Source organism: Tamandua tetradactyla, chromosome 1, assembly GCF_023851605.1.
Source record: "Tamandua tetradactyla isolate mTamTet1 chromosome 1, mTamTet1.pri, whole genome shotgun sequence".
Classification (NCBI taxonomy): Eukaryota; Metazoa; Chordata; class Mammalia; order Pilosa; family Myrmecophagidae; genus Tamandua; species Tamandua tetradactyla.
Genome location: NC_135327.1, coordinates 163,496,488 through 163,516,805, shown reverse-complemented (window position 1 = coordinate 163,516,805; position 20,318 = coordinate 163,496,488). Strand labels below are relative to the sequence as shown.

The 20,318-nt window shown below is 35.0% G+C and overlaps 1 protein-coding gene and 1 pseudogene across 14 annotated transcripts in view; both read left to right on the top strand.

The window, feature by feature from the left end:
* CADPS2 (calcium dependent secretion activator 2) overlaps positions 1–20,318 on the top strand; it is a 617,203-nt gene that overhangs the window by 62,218 nt on the left and 534,667 nt on the right. For 3 of the 14 annotated variants that reach the window (XM_077119785.1, XM_077119704.1, XM_077119651.1), the window contains exon 2: positions 2,009–2,073. The exons of the other annotated variants lie outside the window; for them this stretch is intronic. In XM_077119785.1, the coding sequence (XP_076975900.1) occupies positions 2,038–2,073 (36 nt within the window). In that variant the 5' untranslated portion in view covers positions 2,009–2,037. The remainder of the gene's footprint in view (positions 1–2,008; positions 2,074–20,318) is intronic. 14 annotated transcript variants of the gene reach the window in all.
* On the top strand, positions 6,185–8,588 carry LOC143687152 (serine/threonine-protein phosphatase 2B catalytic subunit beta isoform pseudogene; annotated as a pseudogene).

Here is a 20,318-nt window from a genome sequence, read left to right as displayed (position 1 = left end):
TAAATGTAGCAAAGTGAAACAGTGTGTCATCCTGTGAGGCTGTCCTTCTCTAGATTCTTTGGCTAGGGAGTACAGCCCTTTCTAGGGTTTTTGTTTATTCCCATTCGTATTTCCAGATTTCTGATATCTTCAGCTCCAATATATGAGGTAAAAAGGAACCTGAAGTTTATATATTCTGTCCAAATTTTTTAGCTGTATTTAATGGGAAGCAAAGTCTTAAGTAACATTTTTGAAATGATGAAATTTTAGGAATGGAGGACACATTAGAATTGCCAAAGGTTAGGGATCAGGTAGGGACTGGCAGGATGGACATGAGTATTGTTATAAAAAAGGCAACATGAGGAATAATTGTGATTTTAGTATTTTGAACATGTTGTTGGATATAGGAACCTACACATATGATCAAATTGTATTTGAATTATCACACACACATGCATGAATAGAAATAAAGCTGGAAAATTTTAACAAGATGGCCAGTTGGATTAATGCCAATATATTGCTGATAATTTATCCACTGATATTATATCCATAGTATGCCCCATTTGGCAAACTAGCAATGTGTATAATGGGTCTTTCTGTTATTTCATAAAACTGCATTGGATTCTACAATCATCTCAGTTAAAATTTCAATTAAAAATAACAAACCAAAGAATTTAAATATAAAAATCTAAGAAAAAAATTGTTACCAAAGCCAAAAACATTTTATAAGTTATATTCACAGATATCTTGTTTTCAATCCTGTCCTCTCTACTTTGTTCCTGCCTTCTTTCTCTAGGTGACTTTTAATAGTTTTGTTTTGTTTTTAAATTTATCCTTCTTTTTTTTTTGGTAAATACATCTACTATCCATTTAAATTTTATCCCCCACCATGCCTTCTTCATAAAGTTTCTACTTCAAGGTATAGAAACTTTACACCTTCTTTTTTTTAACGTTTTCCTAGTGATTATAGCAGTCTTCCTCATTGCATTGCATTGCATGGATTAACCATAATTTATTTGCTCTTATAAATAATGATACAGTGTTCTCATTCTTAGGTCATTTTGTATTTTTACCAGTGTCTTTTTCTTACACTGGAGATGAATTTCTGGGCCAAGAGTGAACACATTTGTAATTTTGCCACAATTTTTAACTGTATAGTCTTTATAACATATTTAATAACTGTTAGGGCTAGACATCCCCCCCCCCCCCACAATTGCTTTACTTTGTCTGGATATTCATGCTTTTAATTTTTCCAACAGAGCTTTTTTAAAAATTTTTTTGGCATGAGCAGGCTCTGGGAATTGAACCTGGGTCTCCAGCTTGGCAGGCGAGATCCACCTGAACTTTTTAAACAGTTGTTGAAGGACACCTGGACTGTTTACAGTCTTTGGTTATTGGGTTATATCTGAATTATTTTTTGTTTTGTTGATCAAAAATTTAGTTGTGAAAAAGTTGTTATCTCAAATCAGTGAAGAAAAGATGAACTTTTTAATAAATAATGTGACAACAACTGGATAACCATATGGAAAAAATGATAAATTTAGATTTGTTCCTCACATGATACACCAGAATGAATTCTAAATTCAGAATAATTTCTAAATATGAAAAATGAAATAGTACAAATTTTTCACAGTGGGAAAAACTTGCCTATATATGATTCAAAATCCAGAAGCAATTAAAAGAAGATATCAGTAAATCTGCCTGACAGAAAACATCAAAAACTCAAAATAACTCAGACAAACTGGGAACATTTTTGCAACCTATCATAGATTAGGGAATAATAACAGTAAATTTGTAAATTATGTGAAATGTGAAAGTAAAAGAGTAATAACCCAATAAGGAAAAAAGGGACAAAAGATATGAACAAAAAGTTCAAAGAAAAATAAATGCAAATGTCTTTTAAACAGATGAAAATAAACTCAGTCTTCATTGAAATTAACCTACATTGAGATATCACTTCTTATCAGTTGACTAAAATCTCAAAGTTTAATAAAATTCTTTACTGAATAGTAAAATTCTTTACTTCAAGGCTTTGAAGAAACAAGCATTGCCAGATTCATGCACCTGTATGAGTTGTGTCACAGTGTAATGGTTGTGAGTATGATCATTATTATACTTAGATGGGCTTTACCTCCTGTTAGTCCATGTGACCTTGTACTGGTCTTAACCTCCTTAAAGTTTAGTCTCTTCATCAGTGAAATGGGGATGATAAAAATATTGCCTTGGGTGACTGTTGTGAGAAGCAAATGATAGATTACACATAAACACTCAGTTCCTTGTTTCACTATCATCATTTTCATTATAATTTTCTAATCTCTTAAATTGAATGGAGAGTATTAGGAAACTCAGGAGCAAGCCATTTAGCTGCAGAGCTGGGGGTAAAAGGATACTCTGAGGCTGAAACTGGGCAATCACATGCCGGTGCTTTTGGCAAGTGCAGATTATTGGGTTTAGAAAATCAGAGTGCAGAACGACACTCTCTACTGAGGTAGGTGCTGCGGAGTCGCTAGAGAGCTTTGTTAAAAACATCGATATCTGTCCTCACCACCATCACTACCTTAGTCTGATTTCTAATATTCATTTAGAGGAGAGAATGGTGAGGCTTGTCAGAAGAGAGGGAAGAGGATAGAGCAGATACAAATTGGAGAAGAATGACTCTCAGAAATCTAGCACCACGTGTTAGGTGTGCTCAAGGCAAGTATTTTCTTAAATTTTCTGAGGGAACGAATTGCAGCCGTCACTATCCATAGTTACTTATAGAGAAGATCTGTGGGCAGGCACGATAGCATCAATATCAATATCATCATCGTCAGAGCTTGCTAGAAATTATCTGTTCTATTAAATTAGGAATTTGCCTTTTAGTGAGAACTCCAGACGATTTGTATGCACAGTAAAGTCTTAGAAACAGGGTGGGCCACAGTAGTTCAGCAGGCAAGAATGCTCTCCTGCCATGCCAGAGGATGTGGGTTCAATTCCCAGTGCCTGCCCATGTAAAAGAAAAAAAAAAGTCTTAGAAACACTCCTTAGAGGATACTCTTATGGTAAGAAAGAGGGAGAACAGGAGCAGGAGAGATTTCCATTTCAGTATTGAGAGATTTAGGGAATATATTTTAAAAATAAATGATAAATCACTTATATGCTAAACTTCTGCTGAACAGTTTTTGTACATGTATATCTCAAATTTAGGAGGTAGTTATTATAGAAGGGGGGACTGAGGCAGAGGGATGTCTGGTTTTACTAAAGTAGAATGGCACTCTGTAATTAAGAAGCTTCTGATATGACCATCAGATGCTTTTCTACTTGATAAGGTTTGGATTTTTTGAAGCATGCTACTTGATATAAAATAATTTCTTTTAAAATGTAAATAAAAATCTTTGAGAAAGAGGAATGTCATCTTCTTTTCTTTCTTTAACAATAACTCACTCAGTTCTTTAGCAAAAATTATTTCAATTGGGGCTGCTTTCTTAGAGTAAAAATTAGGGAAATTGTCCTAATTTTCTATCAGTGACAAGTTTTACGTATTAATTGACGTGATTTTATAATCATGTGGTAACTCATAAAACTATATTATATGTTAGCCTTATCAAGGTCTAATGATGCTCCAGAATATACTGTACTTATATATATATATATTTTTATGCATATATATTTATGTATATATGTATTTCATTGTTAGCCACAGCTCTTTCTTTTGCTTTCTTCAGTCTGCTCCTGTTGTATTTCTCCCTACTTCCAAACTTTTATAGCACCTCTTTTTTGTAAGCAAATAGGGAATAATTTATAGCATTATAGGTTTCATTGACTTCTATTTTAGTTCCCGAGCTCCTCAAGCAAGTACCATGAAATGGTTTGGCTTCAATAATAGGAATTTACTCCCAGTTTGAGGCCAGGAAAATGACCAGTAAGTATCAAGGTGATGCTATCTCCCCAAAGACTGTGGTATTCTGGGGCCTGTTGCCTGGGATTATTGGGTCCCCATCTTACAACATGGCACATGGCAGCATCCCCTGGGCTCTTCTTTCTCTTCTGGGTCCATTTCAACTTCTTGCTTCCTGTGATTTTTTTTCTGTCAGAATTTCAAAAAAAAAAAAACAACAAAATTTCATTCTGCTTATAAAAGATTTCAATAACAGGATTGGACTCATTTTGTCGAAGGTTACACCTTAACTAGCCGCTTCAAAATGTCCTACTTACAAGGGGTTCATACCCACAGGAATGGTTTAAATTTAAGAATGTGTTTTTCTGGGGTACATACAGCTTTAAACCACCACAGTTTTTAAATGAAGTTTAATGTTTTGATCTTTTCTTACAAATTGTGGATGAGCTTTTCTGGGGGTACTTTCTGAGTTCTGTAGGATCAACTTCTCTGAAAGTTTTTCTGAGTATTTTATGCAATTAGCTGTTGCCTAGGTTTCCAGGTGTGGGGGGAAAACATAATTATTTGAATAACTTTGCTAACTCTTGAGTATTATGTGGGACCCTGAGCATGTTTCTTGTCAGATGCAAACATATTTGGTTAGTTTAAGAACGAAGTCCTAATAAAATTGTTGATTCTATTAACTTTAAAACTTTGTGGACAACATGCTCTCTGTTTCAACAACTCGACCCAACTGCTGTAGGGCAAAAGCGGTTATAGACAATATAGTACAAATAAATGGGCATGTCCGTATTCCAATAAACCTTTATTTATTGACACTAAATTTTAGTTTCATGCAGTTTTCACATCATGAATATTATTCTTTTGATTTTTTTGGAACTATTTACAAATGTGGAAACCATTCTTAGCTTGTAGGACATGCAAAAAAATGTTTGCTGACCCCTATATTATAGATTTTTTGGTTTTTACTGACTGAAACTGTTATGATTATAGTGGTATAATTAAGTTGCTACTCATGTTATTACCACAAAAATGTTCTCTAATTTTTTTCTCTTATTTTTCAAAATTCTTATTAAGGTGTCAGGTGGGAGGCAGAATAGTTTAGTGTAGTTGCAGAATTTCAAGTCGGACAGATTCTGCATGGCCCCTGCATAGCCTGGACTGAGTTACTTAACTTTCCTTAGCCACAGAGTCCTTGGCTGTAAAACTGGTTTTGCCCCTATGGCCTTATACACATATTGGTGAAGTAATTAAAAATAAACAAAGCTAATACAGATAGAAAATATTATCTTTAAAACATTCACTCAGACCTCACATCTGTCTGTTTACACTTTTATAGGAAATATCATTTTGTTCAGCATTAATTTAAGGAAAGATATTTGAAAATAGGAAGCTAGTATATGCATAGTTTAAAAAGAAGCACCATCTATTCATTGAGAAGTACTTTCCAATATTCGCTGTCTTTTCTGTGCTAAACTAAAAAGGGTGTTGCCAAATAAAGCCTTGAAAGTAATTGTGACAACAAGACTGTTCTTCAGATTTGTACGGTTTGTATTTATTCAGTGACATTGTCATAATGTCCTTTTGCAGCTTTCTGAAGGACTATCCCTCCATGCATTTCCAAGCATTTACTTAAGTCCAAATTGATGATAAAGTTGTTTTTCAAGAACATTTCTGTACTTGAAATGCTCTTAACATAAATAAGCAAGGTAATTTTCAAAGTGACGTGACAGTGTTTTTGAATGATTTTTGACTAGGAACTATAAATACTCCATTTATGGTAATAAACAGTTTGAAATGATGAGTTATATAATTTCACAATAGCATTTTAGCAAAAGACTTAAATGTAATTATTACAAATTAGCATAATTAAGCAATATAATTACTGAGGAGTTCATGTAATTAAATCTAAAAATTGAACTTGCATAGAAAATTAAAGTGTTTGTTCTTTTTCATGAGTTTGCTTTAAGTATTTTTTTTTTTTAATTGGAAGTGGGAAGAGAAGAAAAAGATACAAATGCAGGTATTGACTTACATTTGCAGTGAGGGTCAGAGGAGGCTGGGTACAGATAAAGCCATAATTAACTTGCACTTTTCTTTAAGATAATGTTGATTTTTTTTTTTTTTTTGTATCTTTCCTGTCTATGCTGCTTTAAAAAAGAAATGGAAAGTGATAGAGCCTTGGTCCTTTTATTTTAGTTTTTCCTAATGTGTTTCATATTGGATATAATGCCCCAAAAAACCTGATTCCTAGCTTTTTTTTCTGGTGGTGAGGGGTGGGGTACAAGAAACCAGTGGCAAACACACATTAAAAGTCTATAGAAAATGTCCAATATTATTTCAGTGTACATTAATTAATAATAATGCTGGTTCCATATATTAAGTTCATAGTAGAAAACTATTTTTGCTTTAAAAATGGCTATAGCATTGGTAATAGAACTAGATTTGATTCCTAGCTTCTAGCCTACTGTAATGCCCTAGTGTAAAATAGTACTAAAATATTTGTTATGGGAAAAAGGGTCCGCCACGTTCTCTGGAGGTGTGCTGCTTGGCTCTTGTAGCTGCAGCTCCTACCCCTGCCCCTGGTGCCCCTTCCTTGGGGTGACTGTGTCATCAAAGCTGTCTGTTCCCCCCCAACACATTGCGTAACATCTGAAGAAGTGTTTGGTATGGATGAGACACCAAGAGTTGATGTTTAGAAGCACCACTTAGTGAAAGACGTTCATGTAGATGAAGAAATTACACTTAGAATTATCAGTAAGGGTGCTGCCATCCTTTGGAGAGAGAAAACCATCATAGAAGTAGAAGCTCCAGTTACAATGTATGATGACATCCATGGCCAATTTTTTTGCTCTCATGAAACTTTTTGAAGTAGAAGGATCACCTGCTAATACATAATATCTTTTTCTTGGTGATTATATGGACAGGTTATTTTAGTATAGTGTCATATGTTTATGGGTTCTGAAGATTCTATACCAGACACATTATTTCTTCTGAGAGGCAACCATGAATGCAGGCAGCTAACTGAATATTTTACTTTAAAGCAAGAATGCAAAATTAAATATTTAGAAAGAGTCTATGAAGTCTGTATGGAAGCTTTTGATAGCTTGCCTCTTGCTGCGCTATTAAAGCAACAGTTTCTTTGTGTTCATGGTGGACTTTCACTAGAAATACACACCCTGGAAGGTATTAGATTAGATAGATTCAAAGAGCCTCCTGCCTTTGGACCAGTGTGTTACTTGCTATGGTCTGATCCTTCTGAAGATTTTGCAAATGAAAAATCGCAGAAACATAGTCACAATACAATTTGAGGATGTTCTTATTTCTACAACTATCCAGCAGTGTGTGAAGTTTTGCAAAACAGTAATTTGTTATCCATCATTAGAGCTTATGAAGCGCAAGATGCAAGCTATAGAATGCCCAGCAAAAGTCAAACTGCAAGGTTGCCTTTACTAGTAACAATTTTTCAATACCTAGTTACTTAGATGTCTACAGGAATAAAGCTGCTGTATTAAAGTATGAAAATAATCTGATGATTATAATTAATTATAACTTTATTATTCTCCACACCCTTATTGTTGGCAAATTTTATGGATATCTTCACATGTTTTTTACGATTTGTTGGTGAAAAGCTCACAGAAATGTTGGTAAATGTTCTGAATATTTGCTCAGATGGTAAACTAATAACTGAGGGTGAAGACCAGGTTTGACGTAGGTTCAGCTGCAGCCGGGAAAGAAATCGTAAGAAACAAAATTCGAGCAGTTGGTAAGATGGCAAGGTCTTCTCTGTCCTCAGGGAGGAGAGTGAAAGCGTGCTGATGCTCAAGGGCCTGACTCCCCACTGGGATGCTGCCTTGTGGAGTGTTGACTGGAGGACGTCAGACCCTGCAAAGTGGTAATGGCGTTAGGCAGCTTGTTGTGCCTCGGATGGACTGGGGCACACCTCACTCTGTTGCTAACAGTACATATAATGCAGGTAGGCAATTTCTTCTGCTTTTTAGTTCCTGACTCGGCAACTGACACAGGCACGGTACTATATGGTAGGGAAGTGTCTGATTAATACCTGACCAGTGCAAAAAATTGATAGAATCGATATTGCATTCAGTTGAAAATAATGGTCAGTCCCTCAGCTTTTCATGAAATGATATGGGAGGCAGCTTATATCATAATGTCTCAAATATTTATTTATTCATTTGTCTAATGTACCCTTTCCTTAAAAAAAAAACCCAGTTTCAGAATTTGGATTAGGGATACTAAAATGGAAATGTAATTACTTATTTTTTAATTTTTATTTTTATGTAATTGTATTAGATCACGCTTATTTTTTCACTGGGAAATTTCGAATATTTAATTTTAGAATTAACAATCTGCTTGGTTCCCAGAACATTACTTATGCACTTCACTTGCCAAAAGATTTGTGCAAGGCATTGTACCCTGCTAATGATATCAAAGTTTGTTTTCTGTGGTGCTTATCAAATGTTCTGTGTGTAATTGACTATAGCATGCGGTTTCCTTCCTCTGCAGATGTAGCTGCTTTCCTAAATCTGTCTTTCTTTCTTTAGGATAGCTTTATGTCTGTAAAAATATAGTAAATTAAACTACTCTATCAGATACTTGTCTCGATGCAGAAGCAACTTTGTAGCACCTCGTTTTTAGGTTAGCTTCTTTTGTTGCTATGCTTTGTGCATTCTGAACATGAATGTATTATTGGATATTAAATCATTGTTATAAAGGAGTTGTACTTAAATCCTGTAAGTCAAAATTGAAAGGATGCTTATTATTGTGTGCTTTATTTTGCATGAAAATAAAAAAGAATTATATGTAAAAATATATATAAAAATGTAAAAAAAAAAAGCCACCATGTTTCTAATGTTTGTAATGCCCATGTTGTTGTTTTTTTAATTTTTTTTCAGTTTTCTTTTTCTGCAACATTTGTCATCTAACAGACTTTTTGCCTTTTAGTATGTTAGGTGAAAATTTTACATTATCTATATTTAAATAGAACCAAATTTATTGATTGCTACTTCTCTTTTTGAATTCTGTTTTCAATCAACGTGTGGTTAAAATCTTTTACAGCCATTCTACATCTGTATCTGTATCATCTATATCTATAGCTGTATCTGTCAATGTATGTATCCTCCATGGATAAACTATTATTTCCATCTTGTAGGTGGGATTGATTTTGTTCAGAAATCACTGAGTAAAATATTGTAGAAATATAATTTTTAATCATTTAAGACTTAGTCCATTTAGTTCCATGGAGGGAAACATATGGGAGGAAAAGAAATAAGTGCAATCCTTCTTTAACTGATTACTGAGAATACTAGAATCTTAAAAGAAGAAGAGGAAAAGAAAACAATAAATGATTGAATAGATAATTAAATGGAATGAGTTTTTTTCAGTTTATAAAATGATCTGCCTAGTCATTAGTCCTGTGTAGCACAGTATAATGTTATAAAATGTCCTTGAAAAAATTGTGATTCTTTTATTTCCATGTATAAAAAGTCACTTTAATATGGTGAAGATAACAAAAGAAACATAGGTGACCTTCTTAAATAACTGACAAAATAGAACTCCATGGTGTTTCATCTAGTGTGCACCAAAAGGCGTCCTTTGATTTTTAAAAGTAAAGGAAGTAGATGTTTTTTAACCATTATAAATTTACTACCCCTTTTCTTATTTTGTTACAGTGTTGAGACCTAATAGCTGTGTTATGGATGAGTGGATTTACAAACAAAAACAAAAAAACTTTCTATTGACCAGTTCATTATCTTAATCTTTAATGTTAAACCCCAAAATGAAAGTATTCTAATTTTCTTTAAAAATAAACAATGTATGTATAGAAAAGCATGGCAATTACTTATTTTGGAAGCCCAAAATTATCAAGGTGAGCAATTTATTAATAGTAACTACACTGTTGATTCTAGAAAGTCATGCTAGATGTGATGTTTTATCAGTACATTCAAAGATAATTTTATGGCTGGGCTATTTAATGATAAAGAAACAGAAGCGGAAGATCAGTACTTTGGAAGATAGCAAGATGCTACTTACTAGCTAAATAATCTTATGTACTTTGTTTATCGTTTTCCTCATCAATCATCAGTCAAATGGGACAGAAATTTTCTTCACAATGTTACTGAGAGCATCGAATGATATTATACAGGTAATATATTGCCCACATGCAGCATGTACTCAGAAAACAGTGTTTGACTTGGCTACCTTGTCAATTATACATACAACTGCTATTTACTAGGAAACACTTTCTTCCCTCATTCCATGTGTTTATTAGAACATGACATAGATTCTGGAGTCTTCCACATTTACAATGGGGACCTTTCTTTTACATGTAGTTGATACAAACACTATATATACTGATTGCTAACATCTAGTGCATTAAGAGAAGTTAGATACAGGTGGAGAGGAATAGCCAATTTAGTATAAACCAGTATTTTTTCAAAGCATGTCTGATGGGGCATCTGCTAAGAATCTTCTGTATTGCTGTCCCCACTCCAGACCTACTATCTAGTACTGAGACTTAACATACAAATGATTAACTGTTTTAATCAAATGTCATGGAATAGGTTGTCTTAAACAACAAATGGGTGTTTATTGGCTAATGGCTTTGAGGCCAGAAGTCCAAAATTGAAGCATCAGGGACACTTTCTCCCAGAAGACTGGCTTGCATTTTCTCTCCCAGGTTCTGTTGATTTCAGCTTCTGACTATTCCCTGTGGCATTTTCTCTGTCTGACTTATAAGGGACAGAAGTAATTCAGATTAAAGCTCAATCTGATTCATTTGGGCCATACCTTAACTAAAGTAACATCTTCAAGCAGCCTTATTTATAATGGGTCCTCACCCACAGGAAATTGTGATTAATTTTAAGAAAATGTTTTTCCTAGAGTACATGGATTCAAGCCACCACATTAATTTACTTTGTTAAACATGATTTTAGATACTGTTGGGAATCAGCTCCTGGAATCTGCATTTTAAACATGTGATTCTTTTTTACTTTGAGCTTTGAGAATCCCTGGCTACTGTGATCTTTGAAAGTCCTTAGTATTTATGAATAACCAGTTTATCAAGAGTTTCTTAGAGAAATGACAAGCTGTGCATGTGAACGTTTACATATGAAAATAGTGTAGACCTGCCCTGCAAAGCATATATCCAGTTCATCTTTCAGTCTGAAATCAGGACGAATGTTGTATGAACTAAAATGCAAATGGTTCTTCTCAGAGTGGGTGTAAATGAACAGAAAGGGCATGCCTCTTTAATTCCACCTATTATGGAGTATGAGGAGCTCCTTGGCAGAATGGAGGAAGTAATTTTACTTCCTTCTAAATTATTTCTAGAAGTGAAACAAAGTTGTTGATTTTCCAAACTTAGTTCCATGAAAAGAGGGATTCTAAGTCCAAATGTATCTGAGGAGAACTAGATTAAAGAAATTTAGTTTCTCTACTGCAAGGTGTCACAAATGAAATATGATATGCAATATTTCCAAGCTCATTTGACATGGAAATCAGGCATGTGGATGTGTGTGAAATACCTACGAACATCTGGCATTAGTACCTACTTGCAAGTATAATCTGGGAGATGCGAGCTTGGAGTTTGACAAGTAGATGGACAAAGCAAAAGCAGAAAATCTCTTGATCTCGGAGTTGTATTTTTTGCTATAAGAGGTTGAATATGGATACTTTTATGAAGCATACATTCCAAGTTCCATATATCTTAAGTGTAATGAGGCAGAGGGAATCTTTTTTTTCTTAGATGGACTTGTTAGTGTATAATTTCCTACCGTTGGTTTTTTGGGGGCCATTATAATTGCCAGATTAAATCAAAATGTTTTATTGGTATCATCTTGAACCTCTAGTATAAGGCAATCTGTAATGTTATGTTTGTGGATTTAAAAAATACATGCCATATAAAACTTTCATGCTGAGGGGTTGTTTTATCTTAGGATCTTGTATATATGAAATAATACATATATGATATGCATGCAGAAAACCAGATGAAACAAATATAGAACTTAATGAATTATTCAACACTAACACCCTTGTTTGATGACAAGGCAATGAGAGCCTTGCCAGTTCCCCCTCCCACTGTGAGGAAGGTAAATAACCTGTAGTTCTACATTTAAATTGAAAGTATAAGTATGGATTTTTAATTTATATTTGTATATAATATAAATCAATATATATATAATGAAAGATAAATAAGGGCATGTTTTATCTTTTTCCTCTTTCTATTGACAAAATGTAGGCAATATAATGAATCTAATAATAATGTGTGCCAAGATTGAGGTCTAAGCACACTGTTTTCCCTAATTTCATTGAATATCTTAGATTTATTGAAGCAGAACATTATTATGGCAAATGTTGGGACTTCAGAAAATGTCAGAAGCATAATATGCTGATACTCAGATCCATCAAAATTTGGTTTGCTTTAGGTTTATAATGACAACTTCAGTTTAAATCTAAGAAGTAGACAGACTAATGTCTAACTTTCTGTATGTCCCCAAGCAACATTTTGAATGGGTCTTCTTTCATATCAGAGTGGTGTCTGTATGTCTGTGTGTATATAATTATTTATATATGTCTTCAGGGTCAGTTTAGCAGTACGTAAAGCTGCTATTAACTAGTTTCTTAATATTATCCACAGGTGTTTGTGCTCTTGGTCATCAAAGTTGTTTAAGTTAAGAGTAGAAAGGTCAGAGAATTCAACAGAGCTCCTGTAGTTCTACAGACTCACATTTTACTCAGTTATAAATCAAGCAACTAAAGGACTGCTGACGTTATAACATTAACATAGAGTATGAGGGTCACCTGTACATACAACATAACTGCATTGTTGGTGTGTATCAGTAAGTATCCAGTCAGGAGACAGAAAGCACATAGTAATTTGTACAGAAAAAGTTTGATTAGAAAAAGTATTAACTATCACAGGGGATTAACCATAAAAGGATAAAACAATAAAACTGTGAACAGTGTGGGCTGAGGCAGGCAAGCAAGGAAGAAACAAACTTGAAAGGAAGACCCCTTCCCCAAGGCTGGAATTCAGAATTCACAGGAGTAGTGGTAGTGGCTGTCCATTGGATGTCCGAAAAGTTTGCTGAGTAACACAGTTACAGGCAGGAAGCTCTTCTTACGTTGAGGCTGGCAGGTAGGGAACTCCGCTTTGTAGTTTGGGTGAATCCATACTGAAAAAAAATGAATAGGTGCACAGAGGATTGGGCAATGGAATGAGCTCATTGTGCCAAGTGGAGTGAGATCTTGGGATTTGTAGTGTCCAAATTGGGAGCATCATGGAGAGCTCTTCATGAGGCCATGGTGGTGCTGCCAGCTCACTGAGAATTACTCAGGTGAGGCATGCAGGTAGGTGGAGGACCACTGTATTTCCTCGGCATGTGCTGCTTGTAGCTGTGTGGTAGAAGCAAGAAGAAACAAACGCAGACACACTGGAGCCATGAAAGAAAGCCCCTGCTCCTGTCTCTTTAACATCCTTTACTGATAACGGTAACATGATGTTCACAGCAAAAGAGAAAATGCTTACAGCACTCAGCTCCGTTATTTAAAAGCAGGTAAGGAAGTGTGAATTTGACATTGAGAGACAATAGATGGTAATATAGTACATTATGATATATTCTCTCCCTTCCAGTAAATTTTAAAAGTTCTTTCAAAATCCTCAAAGGCAGGGTGCAGGGGGGCTTCACTGGCCTATGTTGGTTTTAATATCTGCCATCCTTAGATCACAGACTAAAGCTAACACATTTCTGAACTTGATACAGTTACAGTAGATATAGAGGAAGAGACTATAGAAATGATAGTTTTGGCAAAGAAAATCTTAGTGCTAACCTCAGGAACTCATGGTTTAAATCTGTACTATACTGATCACTGAGATTGTTGTATTAGAATATTTCAAACACTGTGACAAACTGGGAGAGGGATAAAATCATGAGGGCTGCTGTTAATAGATGAGGGGGCCTCTGGATGATCAATTTGTTTATTGAGATACATTAAGGTATTTAAGTCAGCAGTGAAGCAGCATCATGTTGGAAATCCATTAACTGTCCTTGCCAATGTAGGGACATTACAAGATAGGAAATTTACTGAGCGATAAATCCCAAATTCTAGCCTTTATTTCCTAATCATGACATGTTGTTAGATGTGCTTTCTTTCCGTTTTGTGAGTTCAGCAGTGGGGAAAAAAATGACATTGGTCAAATTATTTTTTATTGCCAGTTCTAAGCACTTTTATTTCACTGTAGAACTGAGATAATCACAAAACTGATTGATCCCTTCAAAAAGGAACACTAATCTTATACATCCTTAGAAATAAGAAAACATCTATATAGAATCAATTTTTGTAATCTTAGTTGCAATTTTGTAAATTACCTACATGATGAAAAGCTTCTGAGAGTGCAAGTTTCATCTTATCTGGTAGCTGTCACAGTAAGAATATCCAAAAACTTGGAGTAATAAATAGGATTCAGAAATGGCCACACCAAAAAAAGGCTTGCACACCCAGCACTCTATTATGAATGTTAATACAGATAAAAAAGGCATGACTCCTGGAAGCAACGATGCCATCCTGACCAAACTTGGGGAAAAAAGTGTAACAAATAAGCTATCAGTGCCTGAGAGAGTTCAAACAGAGTCAAGAGGCAACTCTGGAGGTCACTCTTATGCAAGCTTCAGTTAGACATTGCTACCCATCATAGTTTGCCAAACCCCAACCGAAACTATTCCAGCCAATCTTAAAGAACCTCTAGGGCAATATATAAGATTCTACAAAGCTCCATGTGCTAGGGTAACTTTCCAGAAACCTGAAGCCTTCAGATGGGTCCCTGGACCAAATAGGTCCTGAAAGGCAAAGCTGCCAGCCTGTCCAGAACATCAGCTAGTTGCATCCCCTATCCCATATTATCGACAGCCCCTTCCAATGTGACGGTGTTAGAATGAACATAGCCTAAATACCCCTAAAGAGTGGTAGAAAGATCAGAGGTGATGGTGGAGTTATACAGATAATATAGGGTTTAACAAATGAGTATGATTGCTGAATCATTATATTGACATTTCTTTTAGTCTCCAGTACTTTAAAGCAGCTGGAAGTAAAAACCTAAATAAAATTGTGGAATTGTAACCCATACCAAACTCTGAAATCTGTTCTATAGCTAATTGTTGTGATATACTTTGAAATTTATTGCTTTTTTATATATATGTTATTTTTCACGAAAAAGAAAAAGAGAAGGAGGAGTATAACAGAGAAGGTAGGATTTAACAAATGAGTATGACTGCTGAATCATTATATTGATATTTCACTTGGTCTCTAATGTCTTGGAGCAGCTAGAAGAAAAAATGAAAAATCGTAAACTGTAACCCATACCAGACTTTAAGATCTGTTAAAAAAAAAAAAAAAATCTGTCCTATAACTACTTGTTAAAATGCACTTGGAAATTTTATTGTTTATTTTTGTGTATATGCTATATTTCAACATAAAAAAGCATTTTATGAAAAGGATATAACTCTTATGTAAAAGGGTATTGTATTGTTGGAGAGGTCAGTTTAAAACAAAAGATATAAAACACCCATAAACAGTTAGTGTGCCTCTTTTTTTTTCCCCACCCTATTGAAGTTTAAGTGTGCAGAGGACAGTAGTGGATTTATAGTATTCATATGCATTTATTTATGGTTTTTTGTCAGTGGAAGCAGTGTCTTTTGCGGATAAAGGGTAAATATTTCTTGGTTATTGGTACATGTGTAAGGATACCACTATCAGCGTTGGCCTTTCACCAGACCTTTGCGTTTCTGGAACCCCTTGTTGTGACATCTCCTGATCTCCGGCCTGGCTGTTAGTGCAGTTGCCTTAACCATATCCAGGAAAGATGGTTATGGGATGATTTGTAAGGGTTACAATTAGGTTGTAAGCTAATAAGTATGGGTTAGTTTTCATCTTGGTTTCACTATTAAAATTAGTAAACCATTACTCATCTGGACCTCAGCAATCCAAAATATAATTATAAAGAAAATAAAGAATCAGAATATTTGAAGATTCTTTCAACACTGATCAAAGCATTCTGCTGGGTGTTAGCTATGGGAATACAGAGAGTATCATGCAACTTTTGCCTACAAGAAACTTATACATAATAAGGACAACACACATATGCAAGTAATATTAAACAGATAACAGTGCTAAATAACTAAGGAAATCCTTCCACTGAAGCACTAAAGCATGTGGTTGATAAGACTACTCCCACGACTCTCTGGACTTTCGTCATTGTTTCACATATGGTTCTAACAAACATATCTGATTTTCAAGAATGTGTTATTGAAAATAGCAAATTAGTGAGGATAAGTGTGTTTATAAGCAGAGTGTGAGAGTGAAAAATGATAGTTGGCTTCAAGAAGGACCCAGAAAATCCTATAAAGCAGAAAATAATTTGAAAAGTATAGCAATCTTGAATCACTTCATATAGGGAAACTAACACTTTTTGATACACTGTGTTGTGAGGGCATCTCTGTATTAAAGAGTAATAATTGCCATTCACAATAATAATACAGAAGTTTAAGAAAGGTTTAAGTATTTCCTGCTTCGTTGCCTTTAATGCCACGTACTCTAGTTATAACAAAGTACCTGACATTTCCTTAAAATGCCATTGAAGAAATATTCTATAAAATGGCAAATTAAGTGAACTTTTGTCTTTAAACCAAACCATCAGTGATTCTAAAATTATCAGTCATTCACTTGCACAGGATTTCAGATTGCAGATATTTTATTAACGTTATTTTCCCAGAAGGATAAAAGATCACTGGATTGCACAGTTTATACTTGTGGCTGTAAAAATGCAGCATGATAGTCTTCAGCAGTTGTGAATAGTTATATTCTAAATCATGATATATAGCTGTGCCTTGTTTTGGCTTAAAAGAAGTCATTTTAAAACGAATTCACCTGTTATTCCCTTCTGGCAAAATGCCTGTTATCGATGCTGTCTTGGCTTCGATGTGCGGAAAGGAAACTATAGGGATTGAGAGTAAAGCCTGGCCCCTAGACTTCTCCAACAAAGCTCCACCCATTCCTCCATCAAGGACCAGAGAGTACCTAGGAATGAGTGACCGCAGCAGATTGTCCCTTTCCCAGCAGTTGGCCAAAGTACAGCTTGCCAGTTTGTTTAAGCAAAAGCCTCATTTCAAGCCTTGTAGTGATTTTTCCCATTCAAGAGTGGTAAAAAACACAGTATAGGGAGGAGACCCAAACTAAGAATCCAAAATGCAGGAGTTCTCAATTTTTTCAGTAATATATCCCCTAACTTAGATAAATTTGAGTCTAAATACACATACACACATATAGATTTTGTTAGTTTAACCAAAACTTAAACGTATAGGCTTTTAAAAATGTTTTCATCATTATGTTGTGTTTAAACTGCATGACTAGCCGCAAAGAACTTGTTTACTTAATTAGAACATTAAAATTTTAAGATGAATTAAGTACGTCTGATTTATCAACCTTTTTTGAAGGGAGGGAAGAGACCGGTGATGAGAGGTATTGTCTACCAAGCCACAATATCACCATCTAGTGGTAAAAGATAACTGCAATTTATATTTGTGTCACATTTTCATATATGATTCTGAAAAAAATAAAAACCCATAAGAAAGGACAGGCTCTGTGTCACAGCAGTAGCAATCCAACATTGTTTCAGACCCTGAAATGAGTTTATATAATAATATATTATCTCCCTTGTTCTTTCTCTTCCATTCCTAGGGCAAGAATTTGGGAGATTTGCTTGTTCTGGCATGAAAGGGAAGAAATAGGTCTTCCTGAATTGTGATTATACTCTGTATAGAACAATTACTATCAATATTTACATTTTTAAAATTAGATTTTCATTTTTTTTTAGAATAGCAGAATGTGGAATTGAATGAGTTTTTTCTATGAATAGCACTGAATTGTATTTTCTGAATGTGCTTTGTTGCTCAATGATATATATTTTCTTTCTTTTTATTGAAGTTAAAGGTTTACAGAAAATCATGCATAAAATACAGAGTTCATATATTTCACACTATTACTAACACCTTGCATTAAGTGATGTTTGCTATAATTGATGAAATAACATTTTAATAATTATACTATTAATTACAGTTCATGGTTTATTGATCACTATCTTGACTAGTTATTAGTTTGTTGAGATCTGTTTCTTGTTGAGTCAGGGTAGGTAGTTTGTACAGTTCCTAGGAATGTGTCCATTTTATCTGGGATATTTCGGGTGTACAAGTTATTTATACCATTGTCTTATAGTCCTTTTTATTTCTGTGGGGTCAGTAGAAATCTCTCCCTGTTTTATTTCTGATTCAAGTTAGTTGTGTCCTCTCTTTTTTCTTTGTCGTCAGTTTTATTGCTCTTTTCAAAGAACTGCTTTTTGTTGATTCTTTTTTTCCCCATCTTTCATTTTTCTCTGCTCTAATTTTTGTTATTTCCTTACTTCTGCTTGCTTTGGTTTTAATTTACTTATCTTTTTCTAGACCATCCAATTTGTGGATAGGTCTCTGAGTTGAGATCTTCATTTCAATGTAAGCATTTAGTCCTGCCTTTTTTGTATCCTATAAACATTGGTGTATTGTATTTTCAATTTCATTCACTTCAAGATATTTCCTATTTTTCCTTCTGATTTCTTCTTTGACCCAATTATTGTTTAAGAATATGTTTAATTTCCACATATCCATGAATTTTCCATTTCTCCCTCAGTTCTTCATTTCTAGTTTCATTCTGTTGTTGGAGAAGATACCTGGTATGATTTCAATTTTTTTTTTAATTTTTGAGCTACCATATGGTCTATCCTGGAGAATGATCCATGTGCACTAGGGAAGAATGTGTCTTCTGCTGCTGTTAGGAGAACTGTTTTATAAATGTCTGTTAGGCCAAGTTGGTTTAGAATATTGCTCAGGTCTTCCTTTCCTCATTTATCTTCTGTCTATATGTTCTGTCCATTATTGAAAGTCATGCATTACAGTCTTCTATAAAATAGAACCATCTATGTCTCCCTTCAAATCTGTCAATTTTTACTTCATATATTTTGGGGCTCTGTTGTTAGGTGCATATGTATTTATAATTGCTATGTCTTCCTACTGAATCGACCTCTTTATCAGTATATTAGACTATCTTTATCCTTTATGACAGTTATTGACCTAAAGTCTATTTTTTTCTGATATTATGATAGCTACCCCATCTTTCTTTCGGTTGCTGCTTGCATGGTGGACTTTTCCTGTCTTTTCACTTTCATCCTGCTTACGTTTTTTAATTTAAAGTGGCTCTCCTGTAAACAGTATATAGTTGGGCCTTGCTATATATATATTTTTTTTTTGTCTATTCCAGCAATCTCTGCCTTTTGACCAGAGAGTTTAATCCATTTGTATTAGTCAGAGTTCTCTATCACTAGGGGTGATAGTGAGTGGTGCCATTCCCATTTCCACCCCTTAGTTCCTGGACCTTAGAATCCTGGCTATGGGAGAAACACACCATACTGTAGGTGCTGATTCAGAGCATACATAACCCCCTGGAGAACATTGCCCGAGCCCTCCAAGGTATTGCCACCTAGTTGGCACTGTAATTGGTCTTCAAAAAACCATTCCACCGTTCGGTCAACCCAGCAGGCTCTGGATGATGGAGAACATGGCAAGACCAGAGAATTCCATGAGCTTGTGCCCATTCCTGCATTTCATTTGCTATGAAATGGGTTCCTTGATCAGAAACAATACTGTGTGGAATACTCTGATGGTGGATAAGGTATTCCTTAAGTCCACAGATAATATTTTTTGCAGAAGCATTGTATGCAAGTAATGCAAACCCATATCTGGAGTATATGTCTATTTCAGTTAGAACAAATCATTGCCCCGTCCATGATGGAAATAACCAGAGAATTCTATGAGCATGTGCCCATTCCTGCACTTCATTTGCTGTGAAGTGGGTTCCTTGATCAGAAGCAATGCTGTGGAATGCTGAGGCATTCTGTAAATCCACAAATAGGAGTTTTGGCAGAAGTATTGCATGCAAGGAAGGTAAACCCATATCTGGAGTATGTATCTATCTCATTTAGAAGAAATTGCTGCCCCTACCATGATGGAAATGGTACATTGTAATCAACCTGCCACCAGGTAGCAGGCTGTTCACTGCAGGGAATGGTGCCATTTTAGGTTCTGAGTGTGGGTTTCTACTGCTGGCTGATTGGGCACTCAGCAGTGGCCATAGCCAGGTCAGCCGTGGTGAGTGGAAGTCCATGTTGCTGAGCTCAAGCATAACATCCATCTCTACCATCATGCCCACTTTGTTCAGGAGCCCATTGGGCAATGACAGAAATGGCAGGGGAAAGTAGATGATGGCCTGTATTCACAGAATGAGCCATCTTATACACTTGATTATTAAAACCTTCCTCTGCTGAAGTCACTCTTTGGTGAATAGTCACATGAGGCACAAATAT